This window comes from Bacillus rossius, chromosome 2 (genome assembly GCF_032445375.1).
Source record: "Bacillus rossius redtenbacheri isolate Brsri chromosome 2, Brsri_v3, whole genome shotgun sequence".
NCBI lineage: Eukaryota > Metazoa > Arthropoda > Insecta > Phasmatodea > Bacillidae > Bacillus > Bacillus rossius.
In genome coordinates, this window is record NC_086331.1 from 25,379,249 (window position 1) to 25,404,420 (window position 25,172).

The following is a 25,172-nucleotide window of genomic DNA, read 5'->3' on the forward strand; positions in this document are numbered from 1 at the left end:
CCTTGAAATTTGACCTTGACCTTGAACTTTGACCTTGACCTTGAAATTTTACCTTGGCCTTGAAATTTGACCTTGACCTTGAAATTTGCCCTTGACCTTGAAATTTGACTTTGTCCTTGTCGACCATCACGGACCTGACATTTTACGTTCAGTAGATGCTACCAGGAGCTACCACCTGCTGGAGTATGCCATCTTGTGTGTGTACTCGTATTATAGAGTACATTTCCATCTGGATAATTTTATTCTAACCCGCTACAGTGCAGTAATCATTTATTACTGTGACACACGCCATCTTGAAATTTGGACGCCATCTTGAAAATCCGTAATTTTAATGCTAGAGATTCGGGAAAAAGTTCAAAATTCATTAAATAATTCACTCATTAAAGTAATGATTGATTAGATCGATTCCCGTCCTTGGTTCGACCCCTGACCGATACCAAACAACTTTAATTTAAAAAAATACCACAAAAGCGACAGGTTTGAGATAATAAAAACACAGCAAGTCCTTTTAAAAAATACTTTTATTACATACATACTACACTACTACAAGTACATAAAAAACACAGACAAAGTACTAAAGTCTTGTGGATTCCTCGATTCAAACAGTCTTCTTATTGTACGGACTAAGCCATTTACATGACTTTAAATGTCTATCCGATCCGTTCATCACCGCAGCCAGAGACGGACTGAAGTTCATATCACCAGGGTCCCACTTATATATTCTCATTTGCTGGTACAACACACGAGTCAAAACAATAACCATGTTCATTATACTTCTCGGAGCATCTTTTATAATAAAGATGTAAGCTATCAAGACGTGAAATTAGTTTTTTGCACTTATTGCACTGAAATTGTATTCTTTTAACATTATTAGAACAACTGCTTCTTTCATGTCTGCGAGCATTTGAGGTAATAGTAAATAATGCGTCACAGTATTTGCACCGACGCAATGTACGCTTTTCATAAGCGGAAGAATCCATTGCTGACGATGAAACTTCGGATGATGGTGGTATCACATCTGTTGAAATCTCCTCCAATGTTGACGTCGTCGTTGCCAACGGGATCTGCACCTTCTCCATCGTAGCTGTCGTCAAGGTCCCCGTAGACGATGGTACAACCTCCGAGTTCGTCGTTAAAGACGGTAAAGATGCCATCGAGGTCTCAAGAACAGCTAATTGACACGACTTATGCACCAGAAGAAACAAACTAGGTGATCCTTACACCGCCGACGTCAGTAACAAACTGAGCGTCCTGCTGTCTAGGACTTGCTTATATACATGCACCGTATGGAATAATACGCTAGTCAAATCAAGAACCATTTACAATAATACTAGAGTCAAATCTACAAATTAAAAAAGATGTTCATTTGATCGAGAAAAAAAATTCGATCTCTCCAATATACGCCAGGCTCCAAGAGCTACAATTCACGTCATCAGATCCATCTACATTTTGCTCCTATGCTTCAATTGACCATTAGCTGCAAGTGCTCCAACAGCTCCATCAGCTCCAACACGTAATGTACGCAATGTACGCACAATACATACAATTTACATGCAATAAATGTAATGATCACACAGTACACACAGGAAACGGAACGTACACACAGTACACACAGGAAACGAAACGTACACACAGTACACACAGGAAACGAAACGTACACACAGTACACACAGGAAACGGAACGTATACACACAGTACACACAGGAAACGGAACGTACACACAGTACACACAGGAAACAGAACGTACACACAGTACACACAGGAAACGGAACGTACACACAGTACACACAGGAAACGGAACGTACACACAGTACACACACACAGGAAACGGAACGTACACACAGTACACACAGGAAACGGAACGTACACACAGGAAACGGAACGTACACACAGTACACACAGGAAACAGAACGTACACACAGGAAACGAAACGTACACACAGTACACACAGGAAAGGAAACTTATACACACAGTACACACAGGAAACGGAATGATCACACATACATTAGAGGAAACACACAGGCTTAGTTGGAAATCAGAATACAAGAAATAAAAACATTAAATTTTTACTTTCAATATTTAATAACTTCTCAACATTACACAAATACAAGTAAAGGAAGCCATTATTGTATGTAGCCAGCTTTCCTCAGTTCTTTGAGTATGAGGGATATTTCTTTGATGCACGAATAGTTTCCTGCACAAAGCGAGCCATGTAGAAGTCTTAGCCGGTCAACCAATATGTTTGGATCTTTCCATGATGTGTAATCAATCTCTTCTATCACCATCTTACTTGCTTGTTTATTATAAATACTGTTAATATCACAATCGTCCCAGTGATCATAATAAGCATTATCAGATTTATTTATTATAACACGACGTTTCCATCGTTTCGGTCTCAGGACATCGCCACATTCTTCGATCTTGTCAGCTCTAGGTGCTTCATCACAGTCTATGCCTTTGTCAACAGCCTCAGAGTCACTGTAACAATCACTGTAGAAGACATCCTCTTCACCCAGATTACCTTATGAATTCGCTATCGATGATGTCGAAGTGTCTTTATCGTCTTCATGCTTCCTTTTTAGGAGTCCATCATTTTTACAAAGAATGGAGGATCTACTGAATATAGGCTTGAATGTATTCTCACTTTTCACGGTGTTGTTACTGCCATTAGTTTCAGTCTCCCCGAAGCCATTAGCATCCTTCAATTTATGTTCTTCCTCACGATCGGGTGAGCTAATACCATCACGCTCAGGACAAGGAAAATTATTGTCGTAATGCAGATCACTCTTCTTTAGTCTAGTGGATCCATCGGTGTCCTCTATGCCGTAAGTAGTCTTGACTTTACATGTTCTACCATGTCTTTTTAAGCTGTCAATTCGTGTTAACAACCTGCTACAACGATTACAGCTTAACATGTTGCGTAGTGGGTTTCTAGCACAATCATTCTTCTCATGACGTCTAGCATTCCTCCTCATGGCAAAATCCTTGCCACAGTATCTACAGCGGCTTCCTTCCGATTCAGATGCAGATAAAAAACCACGATCCATGGTAGCTTCTGTGACTAATGTTAGATACAAACTGTCAGTTTTCTCCAATTGGAACCATTTCTTAAATAGAGTTTTTGAAATATTTCATCAGCGAGAGTTAAGTTATCTAATGCAAAGCAAATTGATGCAAGTAGTTCTGGCTGTCGTCAACAGATGTCGCCACGTGTTGCTTGCAGGTAAATAATATCTATTTCATTAATGTGGGATGCGGAACGCTCACTATCGATCGCAAAGGGAGGTTGGCTTCGATAGTATCCAAGGAAAAAAAAGTTCGTCCTTCCTGCTAGTGCTTCTCAGATTTCTCACGGTCCGCCATCTTGGATTGCGACGTCACGGCGACCATCTTGGATGGGTGTGACCTTGACCTTTGACCGTAACCGCAGGAATGATCGCAAGCACACGGATTAACCATCAAAATATTGATAAGAATAATCAGGAGCACACGAAGAAAACCATCATAATATTGACAAGAATAATCAGGAGCACACGGAGAAAACCGCCACAAGTTTTCTTTGATATCATAAAAATACAAAAAAAATTAATAAAAAATTAAAAATAAAAACAAAAAAATTCAAACATTCTGGCTTGTACTAGAACTCTATCTTTGCTCAACAATGAGAAGTTCACAAGCTAGCAGAATGTTTGAATTTTTTGTTTTTATTTTTAATTTTTTATTAATTTTTTTTTGTATTTTTATGATATCAAAGAAAACTTGTGGCGGTTTTCTCCGTGTGCTCCTGATTATTCTTGTCAATATTATGATGGTTTTCTCCGTGTGCTCCTGATTATTCTTATCAATATTTTGATGGTTAATCCGTGTGCTTGCGATCATTCCTGCGGTTACGGTCAAAGGTCAAGGTCACACCCATCCAAGATGGTCGCCGTGACGTCGCAATCCAAGATGGCGGACCGTGAGAAATCTGAGAAGCACTAGCAGGAAGGACGAACTTTTTTTTCCTTGGATACTATCGAAGCCAACCTCCCTTTGCGATCGATAGTGAGCGTTCCGCATCCCACATTAATGAAATAGATATTATTTACCTGCAAGCAACACGTGGCGACATCTGTTGACGACAGCCAGAACTACTTGCATCAATTTGCTTTGCATTAGATAACTTAACTCTCGCTGATGAAATATTTCAAAAACTCTATTTAAGAAATGGTTCCAATTGGAGAAAACTGACAGTTTGTATCTAACATTAGTCACAGAAGCTACCATGGATCGTGGTTTGTTATCTGCAGCTGAATCGGAAGGAAGCCGCTGTAGATACTGTGGCAAGGATTTTGCCATGAGGAGGAATGCTAGACGTCATGAGAAGAATGATTGTGCTAGAAACCCACTACGCAACATGTTAAGCTGTAATCGTTGTAGCAGGTTGTTAACACGAATTGACAGCTTAAAAAGACATGGTAGAACATGTAAAGTCAAGACTACTTACGGCATAGAGGACACCGATGGATCCACTAGACTAAAGAAGAGTGATCTGCATTACGACAATAATTTTCCTTGTCCTGAGCGCGATGGTATTAGCTCACCCGATCGTGAGGAAGAACATAAATTGAAGGATGCTAATGGCTTCGGGGAGACTGAAACTAATGGCAGTAACAACACCGTGAAAAGTGAGAATACATTCAAGCCTATATTCAGTAGATCCTCCATTCTTTGTAAAAATGATGGACTCCTAAAAAGGAACCATGAAGACGATGAAGACACTTCGACATCATCGATAGCGAATTCATAAGGTAATCTGGGTGAAGAGGATGTCTTCTACAGTGATTGTTACAGTGACTCTGAGGCTGTTGACAAAGGCATAGACTGTGATGAAGCACCTAGAGCTGACAAGATCGAAGAATGTGGCGATGTCCTGAGACCGAAACGATGGAAACGTCGTGTTATAATAAATAAATCTGATAATGCTTATTATGATCACTGGGACGATTGTGATATTAACAGTATTTATAATTAACAAGAAAGTAAGATGGTGGTAGAAGAGATTGATTACACATCATGGAAAGATCCAAACATATTGGTTGACCGGCTAACTTCTACATGGCTCGCTTTGTGCAGGAAACTATTCGTGCATCAAAGAAATATCCTTCATACTCAAAGAACTGAGGAAAGCTGGCTACATACAATAATGGCTTCTTTTACTTGTATTTGTGTAATGTTGAGAAGTTATTAAATATTGAAAGTAAAAATTTAATGTTTTTATTTCTTGTATTCTGATTTCCAACTAAGCCTGTGTGTTTCCGCTAATGTATGTGTGATCATTCCGTTTCCTGTGTGTACTGTGTGTATAAGTTTCCTTTCCTGTGTGTAGTGTGTGTACGTTTCGTTTCTTGTGTGTACGTTCTGTTTCCTGTGTGTACTGTGTGTACGTTCCGTTTCCTGTGTGTACGTTCCGTTTCCTGTGTGTACTGTGTGTACGTTCCGTTTCCTGTGTGTGTACTGTGTGTACGTTCCGTTTCCTGTGTGTACTGTGTGTACGTTCCGTTTCCTGTGTGTACTGTGTGTACGTTCCGTTTCCTGTGTGTACTGTGTGTATACGTTCCGTTTCCTGTGTGTTCTGTGTGTACGTTTCGTTTCCTGTGTGTACTGTGTGTACGTTTCGTTTCCTGTGTGTACTGTGTGTACGTTCCGTTTCCTGTGTGTACTGTGTGTACGTTCCGTTTCCTGTGTGTACTGTGTGATCATTACATTTATTGCATGTAAATTGTATGTATTGTGCGTACATTGCGTACATTACGTGTTGGAGCTGATGGAGCTGTTGGAGCACTTGCAGCTAATGGTCAATTGAAGCATAGGAGCAAAATGTAGATGGATCTGATGACGTGAATTGTAGCTCTTGGAGCCTGGCGTATATTGGAGAGATCGAATTTTTTTTCTCGATCAAATGAACATCTTTTTTAATTTGTAGATTTGACTCTAGTATTATTGTAAATGGTTCTTGATTTGACTGGCGTATTATTCCATACGGTGCATGTATATAAGCGAGTCCTAGACAGCAGGACGCTCAGTTTGTTACTGACGTTGGCGGTGTAAGGATCACCTAGTTTGTTTCTTCTGGTGCATAAGTCATGTCAATTAGCTGTTCTTGAGACCTCGATGGCTTCTTTACCGTCTTTAACGACGAACTCGGAGGTTGTACCATCGTCTACGGGGACCTTGACGACAGCTACGATGGAGAAGGTGCAGATCCCGTTGGCAACGACGACGTCAACATTGGAGGAGATTTCAACAGATGTGATACCACCATCATCCGAAGTTTCATCGTCAGCAATGGATTCTTCCGCTTATGAAAAGCGTACATTGCGTCGGTGCAAATACTGTGACGCATTATTTACTATTACCTCAAATGCTCGCAGACATGAAAGAAGCAGTTGTTCTAATAATGTTAAAAGAATACAATTTCAGTGCAATAAGTGCAAAAAACTAATTTCACGTCTTGATAGCTTACATCTTTATTATAAAAGATGCTCCGAGAAGTATAATGAACATGGTTATTGTTTTGACTCGTGTGTTGTACCAGCAAATGAGAATATATAAGTGGGACCCTGGTGATATGAACTTCAGTCCGTCTCTGGCTGCGGTGATGAACGGATCGGATAGACATTTAAAGTCATGTAAATGGCTTAGTCCGTACAATAAGAAGACTGTTTGAATCGAGGAATCCACAAGACTTTAGTACTTTGTCTGTGTTTTTTATGTACTTGTAGTAGTGTAGTATGTATGTAATAAAAGTATTTTTTAAAAGGACTTGCTGTGTTTTTATTATCTCAAACCTGTCGCTTTTGTGGTATTTTTTTAAATTAAAGTTGTTTGGTATCGGTCAGGGGTCGAACCAAGGACGGGAATCGATCTAATCAATCATTACTTTAATGAGTGAATTATTTAATGAATTTTGAACTTTTTCCCGAATCTCTAGCATTAAAATTACGGATTTTCAAGATGGCGTCCAAATTTCAAGATGGCGTGTGTCACAGTAATAAATGATTACTGCACTGTAGCGGGTTAGAATAAAATTATCCAGATGGAAATGTACTCTATAATACGAGTACACACACAAGATGGCATACTCCAGCAGGTGGTAGCTCCTGGTAGCATCTACTGAACGTAAAATGTCAGGTCCGTGATGGTCGACAAGGACAAAGTCAAATTTCAAGGTCAAGGGCAAATTTCAAGGTCAAGGTCAAATTTCAAGGCCAAGGTAAAATTTCAAGGTCAAGGTCAAAGTTCAAGGTCAAGGTCAAATTTCAAGGTCAAAATCAAATTTCAAGGTAAAGGTCAAATTTCAAGGTCAAGGTCAAAGGTCAAGGTTCAAGGTCAAGGTCAATGTTCAGTGTCAACAGTTGAGGACAAAAGTATGGTGACCAGATAATTATACTACATGTTATCGGCACACTCTAGCAGACGAAAACAAGATGGTTGTCTCCAGCGGATGAAGACAAGATGGCGGACATGATGTCATACCAGTTGACGATATATACCTTGGTATTGTTGGTGGTAGATCAGTCTAGGTAGCTTTCATGGAGGAAGGATCGACCGTTTACTCTCGCCGGGAATCGAACCAAGGACGTACATCGATATAATCAAACAGAATTCAAATACGTTAATTTTTTGATGAATTTTGGAATGTTTTTCATTAAAATCGGATAATAAATAAAGATTTTCAAGATGGCGTCCAAATTTAAAAATGGCGGACATGACATCATACTAGGTGACGATATATATTCTTTAAAAAAAGTGGTGGGAGTCAGTCTGCCTGCAGTCACCATTGAGGAAGGATCGGTCGCCATTTTTATTTTTTTTTGCACTCGTCGGGTTCGAACATAGGACTCCGAGCTCCGTGTCAAAAAAGTATTTTTTTTTAATAATTTATTAAAATTTTATTAAGTGAATTTTTTTATAAATTTTAAAAAAAATTACGTTAAAATCGGATAATAAATAAAAAAGTTAAAGATGGCGGCCGTAACGAAAATTGCAACAGTGACGTCATCATCCAATATGGCGGAAAACACATCACCGGAATTTTCGAGAAAACACAATTACGTCATCCAAAATGGCGGATCCAAGATGGCGGATCCAAAATGGCCGCCGTGATCTACTTGTCCCGTTACTATGTGTCCCGTTACGCTTATCCAAGATGGCCGCCGTGACGTCACAATCCAAGATGGCCGCCGTGACGTCACAATCCAAGATGGCGGACGCCGACACCACCACCACAGCCTGAAGCCTGTCCCCGGACTGGCTATCCTATACTACTGGCTGCTGATGAGGCAAATTGTTATCATTAAAATGCAGGCAATTTAATAATTTTGACGATCTCACTACATTAGTTTTCTTAGAAAATTATCTATCTATTACTATAAACTAAAACTTCAACAAAATAATTATATATATATATATATATATATATATATAGTTTTCAAGTGCGAAGAACTCATAAAGAGTGAAACGTGATCGAAAATGGCTTCTAAACTGGATGGAATTTTCCTGGATGCCATGGTAGTATTGACGGAAAACACTTTACAATTCAAGCACCTCCGAATTGTGGAAGTGAATTTTGGAACTACATGAGTTCCAACAGCATTGCGTTGCTTGCTATGATTGACCAAGATTTCTGTTTTCATTATATAAACTTTGGAGCAAACGGAAAAATCTCAGATTGCGGTATTTTCAGGGACTCTCGGATTTACGAAAAAATGTACAACGGTTTGTTGTCAATGACTGGATTTACAGTGGGGGACGACGCCCTTCTTTAAATATATATATATATATATATATATATTGAAACCATATTCACATAAAACTATAACATTGAAACAAAAAAATTTCAACTATAGATTGTTGAGAGCCCGTAGAGTAGTAGAAAAGCCTTCCGTATATTATCAAATAGATGTTGGATGTTTCCAAAGCTTATAATGGCTGCTGTGGCTGCAACCGAGAAAATTATTCGTACTGCGTGTGCATTGCGCAACTATTTGATAATCACAAAAACGAATTCATATCTACCACAAGGTGGCCTGGACATTGAATACGTGGATTAATGTGAATTTATACCTGGATCGTGGAGACGAGCAGTCAATAACCAACTGACATGTATTAATCGTAATAATGTAAAACATCATACAATCAGGCAAGCAAGAGAACCACGAGACAGGTATGCTGTTTATTTCACCAACTTCGGAACAGTACCATAAAAAACAGAATGGTTCATTAACCCTGAAGTATTAATATTAATATTTTTGCCAAATTATGAAGTAAAATACTTGAAATAAATAGTATGTTAAAAAAAACTTTCATTATCAAAAATGTTTTCCTCCACTCCCCGATGTTCATGGTATGTTCTATTTCATTGAACCGTTTACTGTTATATTCATAAACAGAATTTAACCGGTACCCGATCTTAAGTAATTAGCAATTTTCTTTTCTTGGATGTAGGTCGATCAAAATTTTTTAATTCTATTTTTTGCTTCCATCACACCTAATTCGGGTGAATTCATTGCTTCTTCCAACTTGAGATAAGCAGCATCCTGCTTATTTTTGTCTTTGTACGCAGCCGATTTGTAATCCCATAAACACTCGTGTGTTTTGTATTCTTGGATAAACTTGAAAGTTATTTCACACGACTAATCGGACATTTTAAAAAAAAAAACTTCGAAGCACACATTGGAAATGTGGGACACGCACCCACCAGATCACCTGATTACACTGGCGTGGTGAAGGGCGAGTGACGACCGAGCGTAGTGCATGAGTGGTGCGGGGAGTCTTCTAGGCCGACAATCTATCCACTGTCTCGCTCAATTCACTAGCTAGTTACTAGGCCTAGCACTGACTGTGCCGATTACATTGCGGATTACTCGGCCGAACGCGCTGTCTCGGCCCAAGCACTCGGCCGGCGTAATACGGCCTGAAGGATCAAGCAGACGAGTCAACAAGGGGCCGAGGGCTTTCGGACAGAGGACGAGGTGTTTCAGTATTTCAACAGCGAGCAACAATTTCTCGCCCCGTGAGCAGGCCGAGTGGGACACGTCGGTGACGTCGAGGGGATGATTCGTCATGGCAACACGCGAGGGGTGGTTCGCGTCGTTCAGCTAGGAGGAAGACGGCGAGTCTTTTTTGTGCTGACAGGACGCAGAATTCGGCGGCAAACGTCGACAGCGAGTTCTTCGCCCCTCGGTGAAACAATACGTCTGCGACAAGAGTTGGCGAGTGATCACGGAACAAGGCGAATTAGCTCCGCCGACAGTTACTGCATACTCGGTGTTGTGTACAGAAGCATCCCAGTGAAAGAATAAAGACTGTGGTCGTTAATTTAAACACTAGTTATGCTGAGAATGTTTCTGACATGTTTTGAAAGCACACTTGTAAATAGTCAGTCTGATACATTTTAATGGAGAGTTATTCCGTGCTTGCATTTAAAATTTTAACCGTGTGAAGCAACAGAATGATAGGGTAAAACCAAAATTGGAATTTAAAACCCTACAGTCATATATTTTATAAATTGTTTCTTTTGTGTACACGCAGTAGTTTTTAATGCATATTGTTAGTTCCGTAATTCTTTAATGAATCATGTAGGTCATGTAGACACCATGTCCACAGCGCACGAGTACGTATTCACCAAAATTAAATGAAATCTCACACTGTTTACTTGGCACCTCGTGTCATTAAGTGGAATATGTTAGTAAATGTATAGTTTGAACATTTGTGTTGTGGCACATATACACACTTGCCTGTTCCGTAGTGAACAAACGTTTTTAGTATGTGTTACATTGTTTATGTGAGCATATTGTTTTTTCAACTTACCACACAGTGAAGTCACAGAACTGCTCTCCTCGTGAACAAACTTTCTTGTAACAGCTTCCTCCATGATCTTCTTGACCTGAAATGCCCAAGCAACTTCTTATATACCATAACATTATAGATTAATTTCCTAATTTTATCTTTCGTAAAATTGAAACAATTGTGAATTTTGTTACTTCAATAAATTAAAGGCTTAACTTAAATACAGTTTAGTTTCAAAAGTATACGTATTTATTTCATACTACAGAAATACATTTTCTAAAATTCTTACCAATAATCACATCAATATAATCTTCCAAACAGGGAAATATTTATTTTATCCATAAGAATTTGTCATATTGTGTTGAAAGAATTTTTAACAGTGCTTAAACAGACTTATAACACATACGTCAGTGCTAGATAAACTGGTTTAACTTACTCATCAAGGTTTTATTTTTAAAATTAAAATTGTTGAACAAGACTGGCATAAAACCAACGATTAGTAAATTTTTACTATAAAATTAGGAATCAGACAGCTGATGATTGGTAACATCGAAGTTACTATAAAACTTAGATTAAAACGCAGATACTACAACCCTTACAAAATATATTTACCATCAAGAATTATACCGTGTAAAGTGTTCATAAAAGGAACACTGTTTGGCAGAAGCACAAAACATTGAGTTGATATATAATACGTTCTCTTGAAACATCTAAAAAATTCTAAAATGTTTTTTTTTCACCAAGTAGATAATATATTCTTCCCATCTTAAACTATACTCTTATCAAGTGTGGAACTTAAAGCTTGCGGTTTTTCGAGAAGGTGATGAAGGTACTTGGCATAAGAAACGCAAGGACGACGACGCTGTACCAACAATCAGGCTTCATGATCGAGAGGCTATACTGATCTCTGGAGCAACGCATCGCAATATTTGTCGCAGATAAACAAAATTATTGTATATCAGCGTACGCTTGTTTCTGTTCGCATGCAGGTCAGTATTTCATGAAACAACCAAGGTTATAAACTCCAAATTATTGTTCAGTTCCTAGTGACTTAGTATTTTTACGACCTCCAGTTGAAGAACAGGTTTTTACTTTTGAGTATGCTGGTGATCTACATAAGAACTTAAAGGGTATACGAGCTTGCTCGTAATCTCCTCAGGGCCAATCGAGACACGTTACGACATTTTGAAGAAGGCCAGTTGGCGTGCTTGTAAAAGCCACAATGTTGAAAGGGGTACTGCTAAAAAACTTCACAACGTCTGGGAAGAACCATATCAGATACTGGACAGAATCAATGATAAGATTTTAAGGGTTTGTTTTCGAGGCTCATGGGAGAAGCCTAGGGTCTTCAGTGTGCACCGGCTGACGCTATACAAGGGACCAGAGAATGGTAAATAAGTTCGGGACGAACAGACTCCAGGAAGTGTTATGGCCACCACCGCCACCTGTGCAGCTTTTGAATAATTTGTTACCCTCACTCCAGCCCTCTCCCCTTGAGTGCTTTTATAGGTTGTAGTGGCAAACTATAAGCAAAGCCTCTGCCGGTTAATCAAATGGAGTAAATCTTTCCATTGTCTCAAGCCATGACTGTGCAAGTGGATCTTAAGGTAAGTTCTTGTAAAGAGCTATTCCGTTTAGGGTGCGTAAGAAACTTGTGAAAAGCGTCAGGTACTATGTACGGAGAAAGACGACGAATGAATAGTGTTTGCTCAGCAACTCCTATATTGTGTGAGTAGTTATGGAGGTGCTTAAAGGTGTCTAATTACAGTGGTTAGACGTCATTATATATACATATATTTATTTATCGATGCTAGATAATAACCCGCGACTTCGCTCGCGCCATTTCAAGGTATTGCTGAAATTTTAGCATTATACGTAAATTATGTAATCAGTTTTTACTAAGAAATAGACACAAACTTTCAGGTATATAAAAATTGAATTTATAACAAAACCGTTTAAGAAAGCTATTATCAAAATGGTTATGCATACGCCTTTTTAATTTTTAGAATCTAAATTAAATATCTGAATATAAAACTAACGTTTTAGTGTGTTCGAGGGTAACTTTATCTTGATGAAATCACACTTATCATATTTTTATTTCATAGAATAGCAAATTAAAAAAAGTGAAACACTCGCATATTTCATTTTCATTAATTATCGGCCATCGTTTACACTTACACTTTCATTTATTTTGGTTTTAGCTTGGCTTAAAATATCAAAATTAATTTCATGTTATTACAGATACCTACATTGTTTTAGGATTTTTGAAAAGTAGAAAGTAGTAGGTCTGTATTAATGTAGGTCCAGCGGCTGGGTTCTGGGTGTGGAGTTGATGTCAGTGTCCGCCATATTAGAATGTGACGTAACGGCTGCCATCTTGGATGACCTTCACCTTGACCCCGGCCACCATCTTGGATTTGTCATCTTGGATGAGCCATCTGGGATATCGCCATTTTGAATATGATGTCACATCCGCAATTTTGTAGTCGCCATTCGGATTTGTAGAACTATCCGCTATTTTGAATTATGATGTCACAATTGCAATTTTCGTTATGGTGGCCATCTTGAAAATCCGTAGTTATTATCAGATTTTAATGGAAACATTTTTAAAACTAATAACATATTTAATTAATAAAACTTCAATCAAAAAGGTTTCGCCATTTTTAAAAACGTCCGCCATCTTGAAAATTAGTAACTTTTACACAAAAATTTAAAAAACTAAACTTAAAAAATTAATTAATTAAATTTTAATTAAAAAAGGCTCTTACATCACGGAGTCTTCGATTCAAAACCGGCGTGGGCAAAAATAAAAATGGCGAAGGATCCTTCCTCCATGGAAGCCACCAGCAGATTGACCTCTCACCACTAATGTCAAGGCAGATATCGCCAGCTAGTATGACGTCATGGCATCCATATAGTTTTCGTCGGCTAGATGCCACCATCTTGGATCCGAAATATTATTTTCATCTGATTGAAGGTACTGCCGCCAGGATAGTTTAATTTTTACCTGTTAGATTGCAGGAATTATTGTTTCGTTAAATGTGCGTAGTCATAGACTATCTGTAGTAGCTCTGAAAATTTACTGGTTCAAAACTTCTTGGTCTTGAAAAAAAAATTTCAGGGATTCTTGGTATTTTAGTACCTAAGCGTAAAACATTTTCCATTGGTATATTTGTTTTTAATTGGTTTTATCGATACTTTAGGTCTGATAGTTCGAAGACTTTGTCTTGACAGCTTGAAACATGTTATATTAGTAACCGACGAAGGTCTTGTAGTTCGGAGACGTCTAGCCTTTATGCCTGGCATTGTGTATGACCTGGTTGGAAGGTATTCCAAGAATCGTAAAATTATACCTTAATGCTACGCACAGCGATTAATTATTTAATTTGTCAAACATCTTGTGTAGAGTCGTTTAGTAGAGAGAATGATTAATAAACTCCACAAAAGGTAATGGGAAACAGAATTTAAAATTTATTTTAAGCTTTAGTTAATCTTATCACTGACCGAGAATCGAACCAAGGATGGATATCGATTGAATAAATAATTATTTGAAAAGGTTATTTGTTTTGGATTTTTATTTTTTCTTTCTAATTTCTATGTCAATAAGTACAATTTTTCAAGATGGCAGCAATATGGCCTTACTGTATGCTGGTACATGAGGAATTCAAGTCTCTTAGGATTATATACCTACATGATTTATAAAATGTAAATTTATTTAAAATTACCTTTTTTGCATAGTAGGCCGGGGCTGGTTGTAACAGGGGCAGGTTGTAACACGACAGTTAGTTCCACAACCAGTCACCAGAGAGTCTTCTCCATTTAGTCACGTGAGCGCCTGTAGTTGCTCTCAATTTGAATGGCAACATATCGCTGGTCAGACACGCTCGTGAGAAACAAGAAGAGAAAGACTGTTTTTCGACTAGTTGAGTAAATATTTCCCGTTTAATATTGATAATTATTGTAATTTGTGTTTACATTGTTCAAACACTGTCTTTGGAGTACATACATATTCTAAACACTGGCTTTGCATATATGTTATTGGCATTTAAATTATACATATACTACTTTGTCAAAATGTATGAATTCTCTAGTAGTGTCATTTGGGGCAGGTTGTAACAACTCAAGTAAGTTGTTACAACCAACCCCGTCGACTGTTACAACCTGCCCCGCCCTTAAGCTTTTGACAGTTAAAAAAGAAAACCTACTGCACTTGTTGCCCTACACTCTACAGATACTATTTCGAGCAGGATTTATTACCTCTTGCTCGTTATCACCTTGATAGTTACACGTGTCGATTTTGCTTCCCCCTGAAACTGAAATTTGGAGCGATGACATCAGCCGAACGAGGACAGTTGGTTACCTTAACTGTGGCAGTGAATGCTGCAGGCAATTCTATTCCTCCCATGTTAATCTTTTCTAGAGTCAGGTATTACGATCACTTCATCAGAGATGGTCCAACAGTGTGTATAGGTGCTGCAAATAAGTCTGGATGGACAACCGAAGGCGAGTTTTTAATTTTTCTTAAGCATTTTGTCGCTTGTGTTCGACCTAGCTTAGAGACACCAGTCCTCCTACTTTTAGACAATCATCAGTCACACATATCTCCCGTCTGTCTAGATTTTGGAAAAACAAAATGGCATAATTATGTTATAGTTCCCACCTCATTGCACTCATCGGCTTCAGCCACTTGATCAAAGTGTCTTTTCACCACTCAAGAGACAGATAAACACAGCAATGGATGCATGGTTAAGGAACAACAAAACCCCAGAGGCAACAGTTAAGCCGATGACAATCTATGATATTCCATCGATCTTAAAAATAGCTTTCCCGCTAGCTACAACTCCGATAAACATCCAACAAGGATTTGAGAAATGTGGAATTTTCCTTACAACAGAGACATATTTAATGATACAGATTTTGCTCCTTGGTTTGTGACGGACAGACCAAATACAGACGTAGCACCAAGTTCTTCACATGATATGGCAAGGGAATCTCCAGATTATCAAACTCAAGCATGTCCTAATAATTCACTTGAGCCAGAATTGTTTTCTCCGGAAGCAGTCCAGCCACTTCCAAAATCCGCACCGAGGAAAACAAGTGGTGGCAGAAAAACAAGGAAAAGTGCCATTTTGACAGACACTCCGGAAAAGAATGCACTGGAGGAAGAATATGAGAAACGAAGAAATCGGGTCTTCCTGAAAGGAAAGAAGAAATTACCACAAAAATGCAGACGTGTTAAAGCTAAGCCAAAACTTTCTCCAAAACAACGAAATTCATTACAAAGAGACAGCAGCTCATCAGAGGACGACAGTAAATGTTTTTGTTTAGTGTGTTTAGAACCTTTTTCTTCAAGCAAGCCTGGTGAGGAGTGGGTTCGTTGTTTGGACTGCCAGTTGTGGTCACACTTTTTTTGTGCGAAAAAATCGAAAAAGTATGTTTGTCACAACTGTCAATCAGATGGAATATTCGAGTAAGCATTAGGTACCTACTATGCATTCGAAAGACTTTTTCGTTCTGCCAAATATGTGAAAACAAGTATATGTTTAATATTTCCTGTATGATTCGCAATAAATTGTAAATAATTACTGTATTTAAATTTTTAAACACTTTTAAATACTGTTACAACCAACCCCAGGGTCTGTTACAACCAGCCCCAGAGCGGGGCTGGTTGTAACACTTTTCTCTTAAGCGGTTTTCCCCTTGTGCAGCAAAAAATAGCAGAAGGATTGTTTCCAAAATACCTGCGATGGAAGAAAAAGGGCTCTTTAAATATTTGCCCAGTAAATAATTTTTTAGGTATTATACATGAACACAAAAAAAATTAAATACAAAAACTGTTACAACCTGCCCCGGTCTCCCTTACAGGGATCGAAACGGATATCGATCGAATCAATCATTATTTTAATAAGTAATTTTTTTGATGAATTATGAATTTTTTTCGAATATCTAGTTTAATAAAAACAGATTTCCAAGATGGCGACCAAGATGGCTGACAAGATGGCATGCACTCTGGAAATAAATAATTTCTCTTCTCTAGCAGGTAGAAATTAAACTAATGTGGCATTAGCATCCTCTAGCAAACAAAAACAATATTTCGGATCCAAGATGGTGGCAATTAGTAGACGAAAATAATATGGCCACCATGACTTCAAACTCGCTGGCAATATATACCTTGACATTAGTGGTGGGAGGTCAGTCTTCCAGTTGCTTCTGTAAAGGAAGGATCCATCGCCATTTTTATTTTTGCCCTTGCCGGGTTCGAACCGAAGACTCCATGATGTAAGAATCTTTTTTTAAATTAAATTTTTATTATTTTAATTTTTTATTAAATGAATTTTTTCCCTATTTTTTTTGGATGAAAATAACGAACTTTCAAAATGGCGGGATGTTTTTATTAAAGTTTTAATAATTTATATTTATTAATTTTAATTTTTTTCTAATGAAATCGGATAATATTTACTCATTTTCAAGATGGTGGCCGTAACGAAATTTGCAACTAACTGTGATATAATTCAAATGGCGGAAAGTTCTAGAAAACAAAATGACTGATATGACGTAATATTCAAAATGGCGGAATCCATTAAGTCTGCCAGGGTCAAGGTCAATTTCAAATGTCAATGTCATCCAATATGGCCAGCGTAACGTCACAATCCAAGATGGCGGACCCCGACACCGAAACCGACACCACACCCAGAGCCCACCCTCTAGACCTACATTTTTATACCACTTTCTAACAATCGGATCTTTATTCGGTACATGTATCAAATTTCTTATCGAATGTGTTAGTTGATTCTTAGTTATGCTTATTACTTAAATACCATTCCCAAATGTTTTACCCCTCTCCAATTTTCCTACAGCTTTTCCGACTTTGCCTAGGTGAAAAATCTAAACTACATACAGAATTTTAATAAATTTGGCAATATCCGTTAACCAAATAAAATCAGACTCTTGCCGTTTTTATTAACCTGAGTTGTGAAATCAAAAATATTAATAATGAACTTTTATTTATATTGATTTTAAATACATACAAAATACTTATTTAAATGATTCCATTTTTAAAAATAATAATTGTCCCTTTTTAAACTCCAGAGGTGATATTTCGGAAAATGTTGAATTAGAGAAATAATTCAATGTGTATTAATTAATCACTATTATCTTAATAATGTTTGATTGGATTAGGATATGTTTTTATGTTAAAACCATAATTACAATCATTCACCCCTTTAGAAGTAGAATCTCAGGAAGTAGATAAAAACGGGTTGGTATATTTTGCATGTTTATAAAACACTCTGCATAACTTACATCCCGCGTGATTAGCTTCAGAGAAATGACTTTAAGAATTAAAAAAAAAGACTTTACGCCCCTTTTACGGTTGAATATAGAAAAATATTTAAAAAGAATATGCTTAATTTGCTTCAACATAATATGATTTATAACTATTAAAACTCACCCCCGTTTCACTGCCTTTGAGGTCAAATTTTTAGAAACGTTAAAAGCCCACTATATACCTAATTATTTAAGATAATTATACTCAATTTCTTACATCCAGGTTTATTTGCTGTGTAGAGAATTTACTAATGACAAAACAAAACTTACCCCTTTTCATCCAACTTAAAATTCGAATTCCAGACAATTAAAAAATACAAGTTATATCTCTATATGCTTGTTGTTCATTCTTAATTTCTTACCCATAGATATAGTATATTAGGAAATAAGCATTTTTCTCTTAAAATCAAACTTACCTACTTAACACTCCTTAGGCGTGGAATCTTGCAAAGTACTACGTACGGTGGTTTCTTATTCTTTTGTATTTTTACCGAATAAATTTACGTACTACTTTATTAGTTTCGGACATACGGCTTTTTAAAATAAATCAAAACTTTCCCCCTTTTCACCGCCTTAAAGGAAGAATTTCAATAAACGAAAAAATAAATAAAATTAGTAACTCTACATTCAGTTTTTTTTTCTTAGTTTCTTAACTCTATTTATAACAGATTGAAAAATGTTTATTTATTTTTCAAAACAATTTTTGCCTCTATTACATACCTTGAGTCTTGAATTTCGTAAAATGGTAAACTTGTGGTGGGTAATATTTGTATGTTTTTTGATGGTATTCAATATATTTTCTCGTGCTTGATTAGATTATGGGATATAATGATTTAACTTAAAATCTTTTCACTTTTAACTTAAAATTTCACTTAAAATCTTTTCACCTTTTTTGGTGTTGATTTTCTCAAAATGATAAAACTGTATGTTCATTACTGGTACTCAATATATTTTCTTATGCTTGATTATATTCGGATATATAATTAACTAACTTAAAACCATATTTATCCCCTTTTAACCCCCTTAGTGGTAGAGTTCTGTAATTATATATAGCATAGTGTTTAAGTTGGCCAAATTCCTTACTAATCAAATAAGTTACATTAAAATCTGTCTCGAACAAACAGACAAACAGTTAAGAAACTATATTTCTGAGTTGTAAATGATATTTACAACCATTTCCAACGATTTTTCAAAAATAATTTCATCTACTTTACAGACGTTTTAACCCGACCAGATTTATTATCAGTATAGAGTTAAGTTTGGCTGTGTAGTGTTAAACATAATACTTTTTGATGAAACATTTGGAGTATTTAATATTAAATGGTACATGGAACTTCTGATATACATATGTATATATGTGTACATATTTTATTAAGTTGTAAATTATAAGTAATATTATACAAATATTTTCTGATAGTCAATGCTCTATCCCAATGAACCTACTTTTCCAACTTTTTATATTAATATTGACCAAAATTTTGAAAAAATACCAAAAATTTAAAATAAACTGTTTAATGACATATTTATTTATTATATTGATTGAAGACCTTAGATATTAACCTTGCAAGAGTAAAAAAAATCAGTTTTCCAAAGATAATACACTATTAGTGTAAAATATAATCACTGTGAAGGCCACGTTCTTGTGTTAGGTTCACAGTGAAATCACAAATTAAATATTAACTGTATATCCTTTTACTTCCAAGTTGACAAGCACACTGAACATTTTCACTACGAACAAGTGATGCTTTCAAAACTATACACGAGAGAGACTTACCTCTTTTTTCACTCGTTTTATGAGCTTCTCTCGAGCGTCTTGCTCTGGAAAATAAACAAAAAATTATTTTCAAAAATTTGAATTATAGGCGTGAAACATTTATCTACAATTATTCCTAGCATCACGACATTGGGTATATAATCTTTAAAGTGAAACATTTCCTAGAAAACGTAAAATTTGAACTACATAATTTTTAACAGATATTACTAAGAAAATGTTACATTGTTTAAATGATGTATCAAAACATTATATCACTTAAGATTAATGCCTTATTCGGGACCAAAAAAATGAAGTCGAAAATTGGGGAATATACAAAGAGACACGTGATTTGAAACTTTTTGAGGATTGGCAGAATGAAAGAAAGATTGAGGTGCGAAGAATTACACAGGGCTTAAAGCAAAGGAAAGATCTAAGGTATTATTAACTTCCCAATGACTTGGTTCTCAAATAATTGGACATACGGGGTGGGAATCAAACCTATGACTTTCGACACATGAGCGTTCCGCCTCGCAATTACGACCACCGGGGGATCCCAGATAAATGTAAATATTTAGCTGCATACCCAAGTAGGCTTCAGAATGGTTTCTGAAATAATTATTCGTTTTAAAAATGGTAAGTTTTGAAGCCAGTTTGAACAGGTTTAAGGTTTATTTTTTCAGAAAAATAATGGGTGTAGCTTAAACATCCTACTTTTCCCACACTATGATCAGTCCCGAACGTATCAGAGGTTCGCCACTCGCTCCTGAAAATCTGCAGTTGAAAATAAAACAAACAATTGTGCAAGACCTCGTGCATTTCCACGCTTAATAGTATTTTAAATGTCACTGACCTAACCTGACCAAACTTTTATTTTAGTTACGATCACCTAGACAAGCGAAAACGTACCATCCAGGGAAAAAATAAATGCGAATATTTTATTTATGTGACAGACCTAACATATCACTTTTACAACAGCAACAAAATCCGAAGATGCACGAATGATAATTATTCCGGCATCTAACTGCATGAATAGTAGGTTTTTGCCTTCAAGGTTTCTACTACTAGGTGACCGTGTGTGCAATCATCAGACGAACTTGTAAAACACACACTAGTGGGAATTGTCCGCTCTATCTCACAGAGAGTGTTAAAGTTTGCAAGGATAGTATAAGGACGAACCTGTTCCCTCCCATTTATTGTTGGTGCCTTATCCGACTGTTTTCATAGCCAAACATAATCATGCTACACAGTACTTCAACTTGTAAAACAGCTTCCATGAGCCTCATTGCGGTTTATGGAACTATATCAATACACAAAGTAAACTATAAACTCTGAGATAAGTTTTTGAATGAATCAATGAGAAACATTTTTGTGAACATACGCTATTGATGATTTACACTGGTTGCCCCATAAAAAGTTCAAGAATGGACGACAAATATGAATATATAAACGCACGGAGAACAAACCAATAACAACTATTATCAACTCTAATTTCATAGAAGGCCTACTGTGCTCGTTCATGCTGTCGTCTTGTGTTGTCCAGATTATCTGCCTAGTTTTACTGTTGGGTTCGTCTGTTCGTCGCTGTGTTGGCCAAGGTTGGTTGTTTTTCTGTATTTGCTGTTATTGTTGAAGTGTCTCGTCTTTGTCAGCCACGTGATCTTTTGAGCTGTGATTTTATCGGATCAAAATCCTTCCAAGGAATTAATTATCTGTGCTCTTCAGGTATGTAACTTTTGAAATCGACTGATAAAGGCCGTGTGTTTATTTATGTAAGTTTATTTATGTAAGTTTTTCTTTTCTCGCTCGACAGGAATGTGTATGTAAATGTAATGTAGTCAGTGCTCGTGAGATCGGTTAGAGGTTAGATGTGTTTGGTAGGTAAAAAACCAAACAGTAGTGGTACATATCCATGTGTAATATCTCGTATAATTATAAATTAAGTAAAAAAAAATTATCAAAATTGCTAGTACCTATATTTTGTTTTGTTTATTGAATTTCATTATTGTGTATGTGTATGTGATATGAATAATAAGTTTACATGTTTGAGTCAGATCGGAGTGCTCTGTTACGTGTTATTCCTTCTGTTACTGCACAAGCATAACTTATTTTGATTAAATTTTTGTCAAATATCATGTATGTACTGACTTTTGAAATTCTAACCTATAAATTCTCTCATTCGTCACTTACATTATATATTTTCATAGATTTTTTCTCAACGAAGTTATTGTTTGTGTTTTCAGGAATGAAGAGAATAAGAACAATTTATGTATACCACTCATTTTAAGGCATTTTTTAAAGATATTAAACAATAAGATGAAAGTAACGTGAATGTGTCTGCAGTATGCAATATATGTTCGAAATGAATATAAGTTAGTGAGTGTTACTTGTACTTAAAATTTCCTGAATCATTTAAAGGTATAATTATTAATTATTTCTATAAGATAATTGTTTACTTACACAATTGTTTACTTACTACCTTTATTTTTTATTAGGATTTTTTTTTCATTGTGTAGAAGTATTGAATTTTATTTAAATTTACATTTTCTTAATATTTCTGTATTTTGAAATGATGTATATAAGTTATTTTAATTGCTGACGAAGGGTCACGGAGATGAAAAATTATGAAAAACTTAAAAATTTAAATCTTAAGAAAAGATAACATACTTATATCAGTAGCGGTTCAGAATCAGCAGTAATATGTAAACATTAAAAGCAGTCTACTCTTACAAATATAAATGGATAAAAATCTATTAACTTGGACAAGTTGATTGTTCAATTTATTGCTGTATGTATGTTACCAATATCAATAGTAGAGTATGATTCATTTAAATCTTTGATTGAAGATGCACAGTAACTAACAAAGCCTCCAAAAGTTTTGTGACGTGGTTCAGTCAAAAATAAAATTAGTGATGAGTATAATGAATTCAAGGAAAAAATAAAGATTACTTTGAAGACTGTAGAATTTGTGTACAGCACTTATGATGTTTGGTCTTCCTCTAAAAGAAGTTATTTGGGGGTTACAGTCCATTGGATTGAAAGTGAGACTCTTGAGAGTAAAAGTGCTGCCATTGCATGCAGAAGATTTAAGGGGGTTCACACATATGATACAGTTGCCGAAATGATAGCTGATATACATTTAGAGTATGACTTAGAGCTATCCAAAATTGTTAACACAGTAACAGATAATGGGTCAAATATGGTGAAGGCCTTCGAAGTGTTAGGGAAATCTGATTCTGATTCTGAGACACTTGCAAAGCCTGAATATATTTTACACGAAGAAGATTTTTAAAGAACACCACTAGATGAAGATAATGAAGAAGATAAAATGATTTTATACCAGAACCTTTTCCAGATGCTTCATGAAAATTAGAAAGTGATTGTTTACTGCCTGGACATGAAAGATGCGCTACGCACAATTTGTATTTGATTGCCAGTACCAATTTTAAACAAGCAAGATTAAAAAAAAAAACACTTTCTATAAGAAACTGCATGACGCGATCTTAGCAAAGTGCCAAGCAATACGGAATTTATGTTCTAGATCACCAAAAGCATGTGAAACATATATGTAATTGATAGGAAAGTCACCAACTTCGCCATGCGCAACACGATGGAACTCTTATTATAATACCATAAAATACCTTTTAGCTATACAGAAACGTCTTAATGAATCTATGAAAATCTTGAAATTACCTCCATTCAAGGAAAATTAAATACATTTTTTGAGTGAATATGTGGAATGTTCAAAGCCAATAGCAGAAGCTATTCAAATTCTGCAAGGAGATAAAGACACCTACTATGGTTGTCTTTTACCATAACTAATGAGAATCCAATATAATATATTATATATATTATCATTAAAAATCTTCAAATGGGAAACCTAAAATATTGCCGCTCTTTCCTAGATGTAATTGAAGAAAACCTAAATAGACATTTAAAAAAGGTTTTTTTGCAGTTAGAGCCTGCAGCAAATGATGAAATATTAGCATCAGTTTCACGTCCATTCTTTAAAATGAAATGGGTACCAAAAGCACTTAAAGAAAATGTAAAAGAACTTATCCTGACTGAAACACGTAAAATTAATCGATCTGGAAAAAAAAATCGGAGGCTTTAAACATAAATGGAGAAGAAGACATAAAAAAGGGCAAAAGATTAATCTTATTACATGTTTTTAGAGGACTCTGATTCCTCTGTTACAAGTAGCAACAACACAGGGTCTATTGGGAGCAGCGCTGACTTAGAAACACATAAATACTTAAATAATACACCAGCCTGAAGAGTTTAAATGTTTACCCTACGATAAAGATATTTTTTATATATAACACCTGTTTGCCGAGTTACACCCCTGTTGAGTGATACTTCTCTTTTGGGGGATGATAATGAGACATCATAAAATAAAAATGAATGATTAAATGTTTGAAGGATTGGTTTTACTTAAGTCTCAATTAAAACCTTAAAAATATAATATTTTCTTACATTCACGCGATCACTGTCATACAGAATAAATAATATATAATTAATGGCATAATCTAAATAAACCTTAAGATGAATAAGAATATGTTTTCATAAAAAAAGGATTTTATTTAAAAAAATGTATTTAGAAAATATGTATTTTCTATCTAGTATTTTAAATACAATTACCAAAAGTATCTTGTATCTGATATCTCAAATGCTTTACTCAAAAGTATCTTGTAACTTGTAACTTTTATTCCAGATACTATTTATGAGGTATCTTGTACATCTCTGTGTGAAGCAGCAAACTACACTATGTTTAGTCTTAAAATACACTATGTGCCCACCACCCACCGATAGGCAGGTGAACTACTCGATATGCACGATCTGCCCGCTCACTGTGTGTGTATGTGTGTGTGTGTGTGTGTCACTGCACTTCTTCAAACAACCTTATGCTTAAAGGCGATAACGCGCTAGAAGAACCAGTGAGCGTCGCACACAAGGCTGTGAACTGGCACACAATTTTCTCGTCGTGCATAGCACAACTATGAAAGTTGAGCAGTAACCATAATATTACATGGCCAAGGAAGGAAGATAAAGGTCTAATGCAAGTCCCTTGAGTGATTTGAAGTATCTGCACAGGATGTTTCATGCCTTGAAACGATCTGAAAGCACATGTTTTAATTATTTATACTCTTCTGAAAATACAATTTAAAAACGCAATAAGGAAACAGTACTACTCATGCGCCCTCGGCACAATCTTAAACTTCTTTTTGTAAACTGCATTTGGATATCTTGAAGTTTTGAAGTG

At 36.1% G+C, this 25,172-nt stretch overlaps 1 protein-coding gene across 1 annotated transcript in view; it reads right to left on the reverse strand.

Moving 5' to 3' along the window:
* LOC134529183 (small G protein signaling modulator 2-like) overlaps nt 1–25,172 on the reverse strand; it is a 312,573-nt gene that overhangs the window by 270,496 nt on the left and 16,905 nt on the right. The window contains exons 2-3 of the mRNA XM_063363019.1: nt 19,934–19,977; nt 10,855–10,930 (exon numbers count right to left, since the gene is read on the reverse strand). Coding sequence (XP_063219089.1) covers nt 10,855–10,930; nt 19,934–19,977 — 120 coding nt within the window. The remainder of the gene's footprint in view (nt 1–10,854; nt 10,931–19,933; nt 19,978–25,172) is intronic.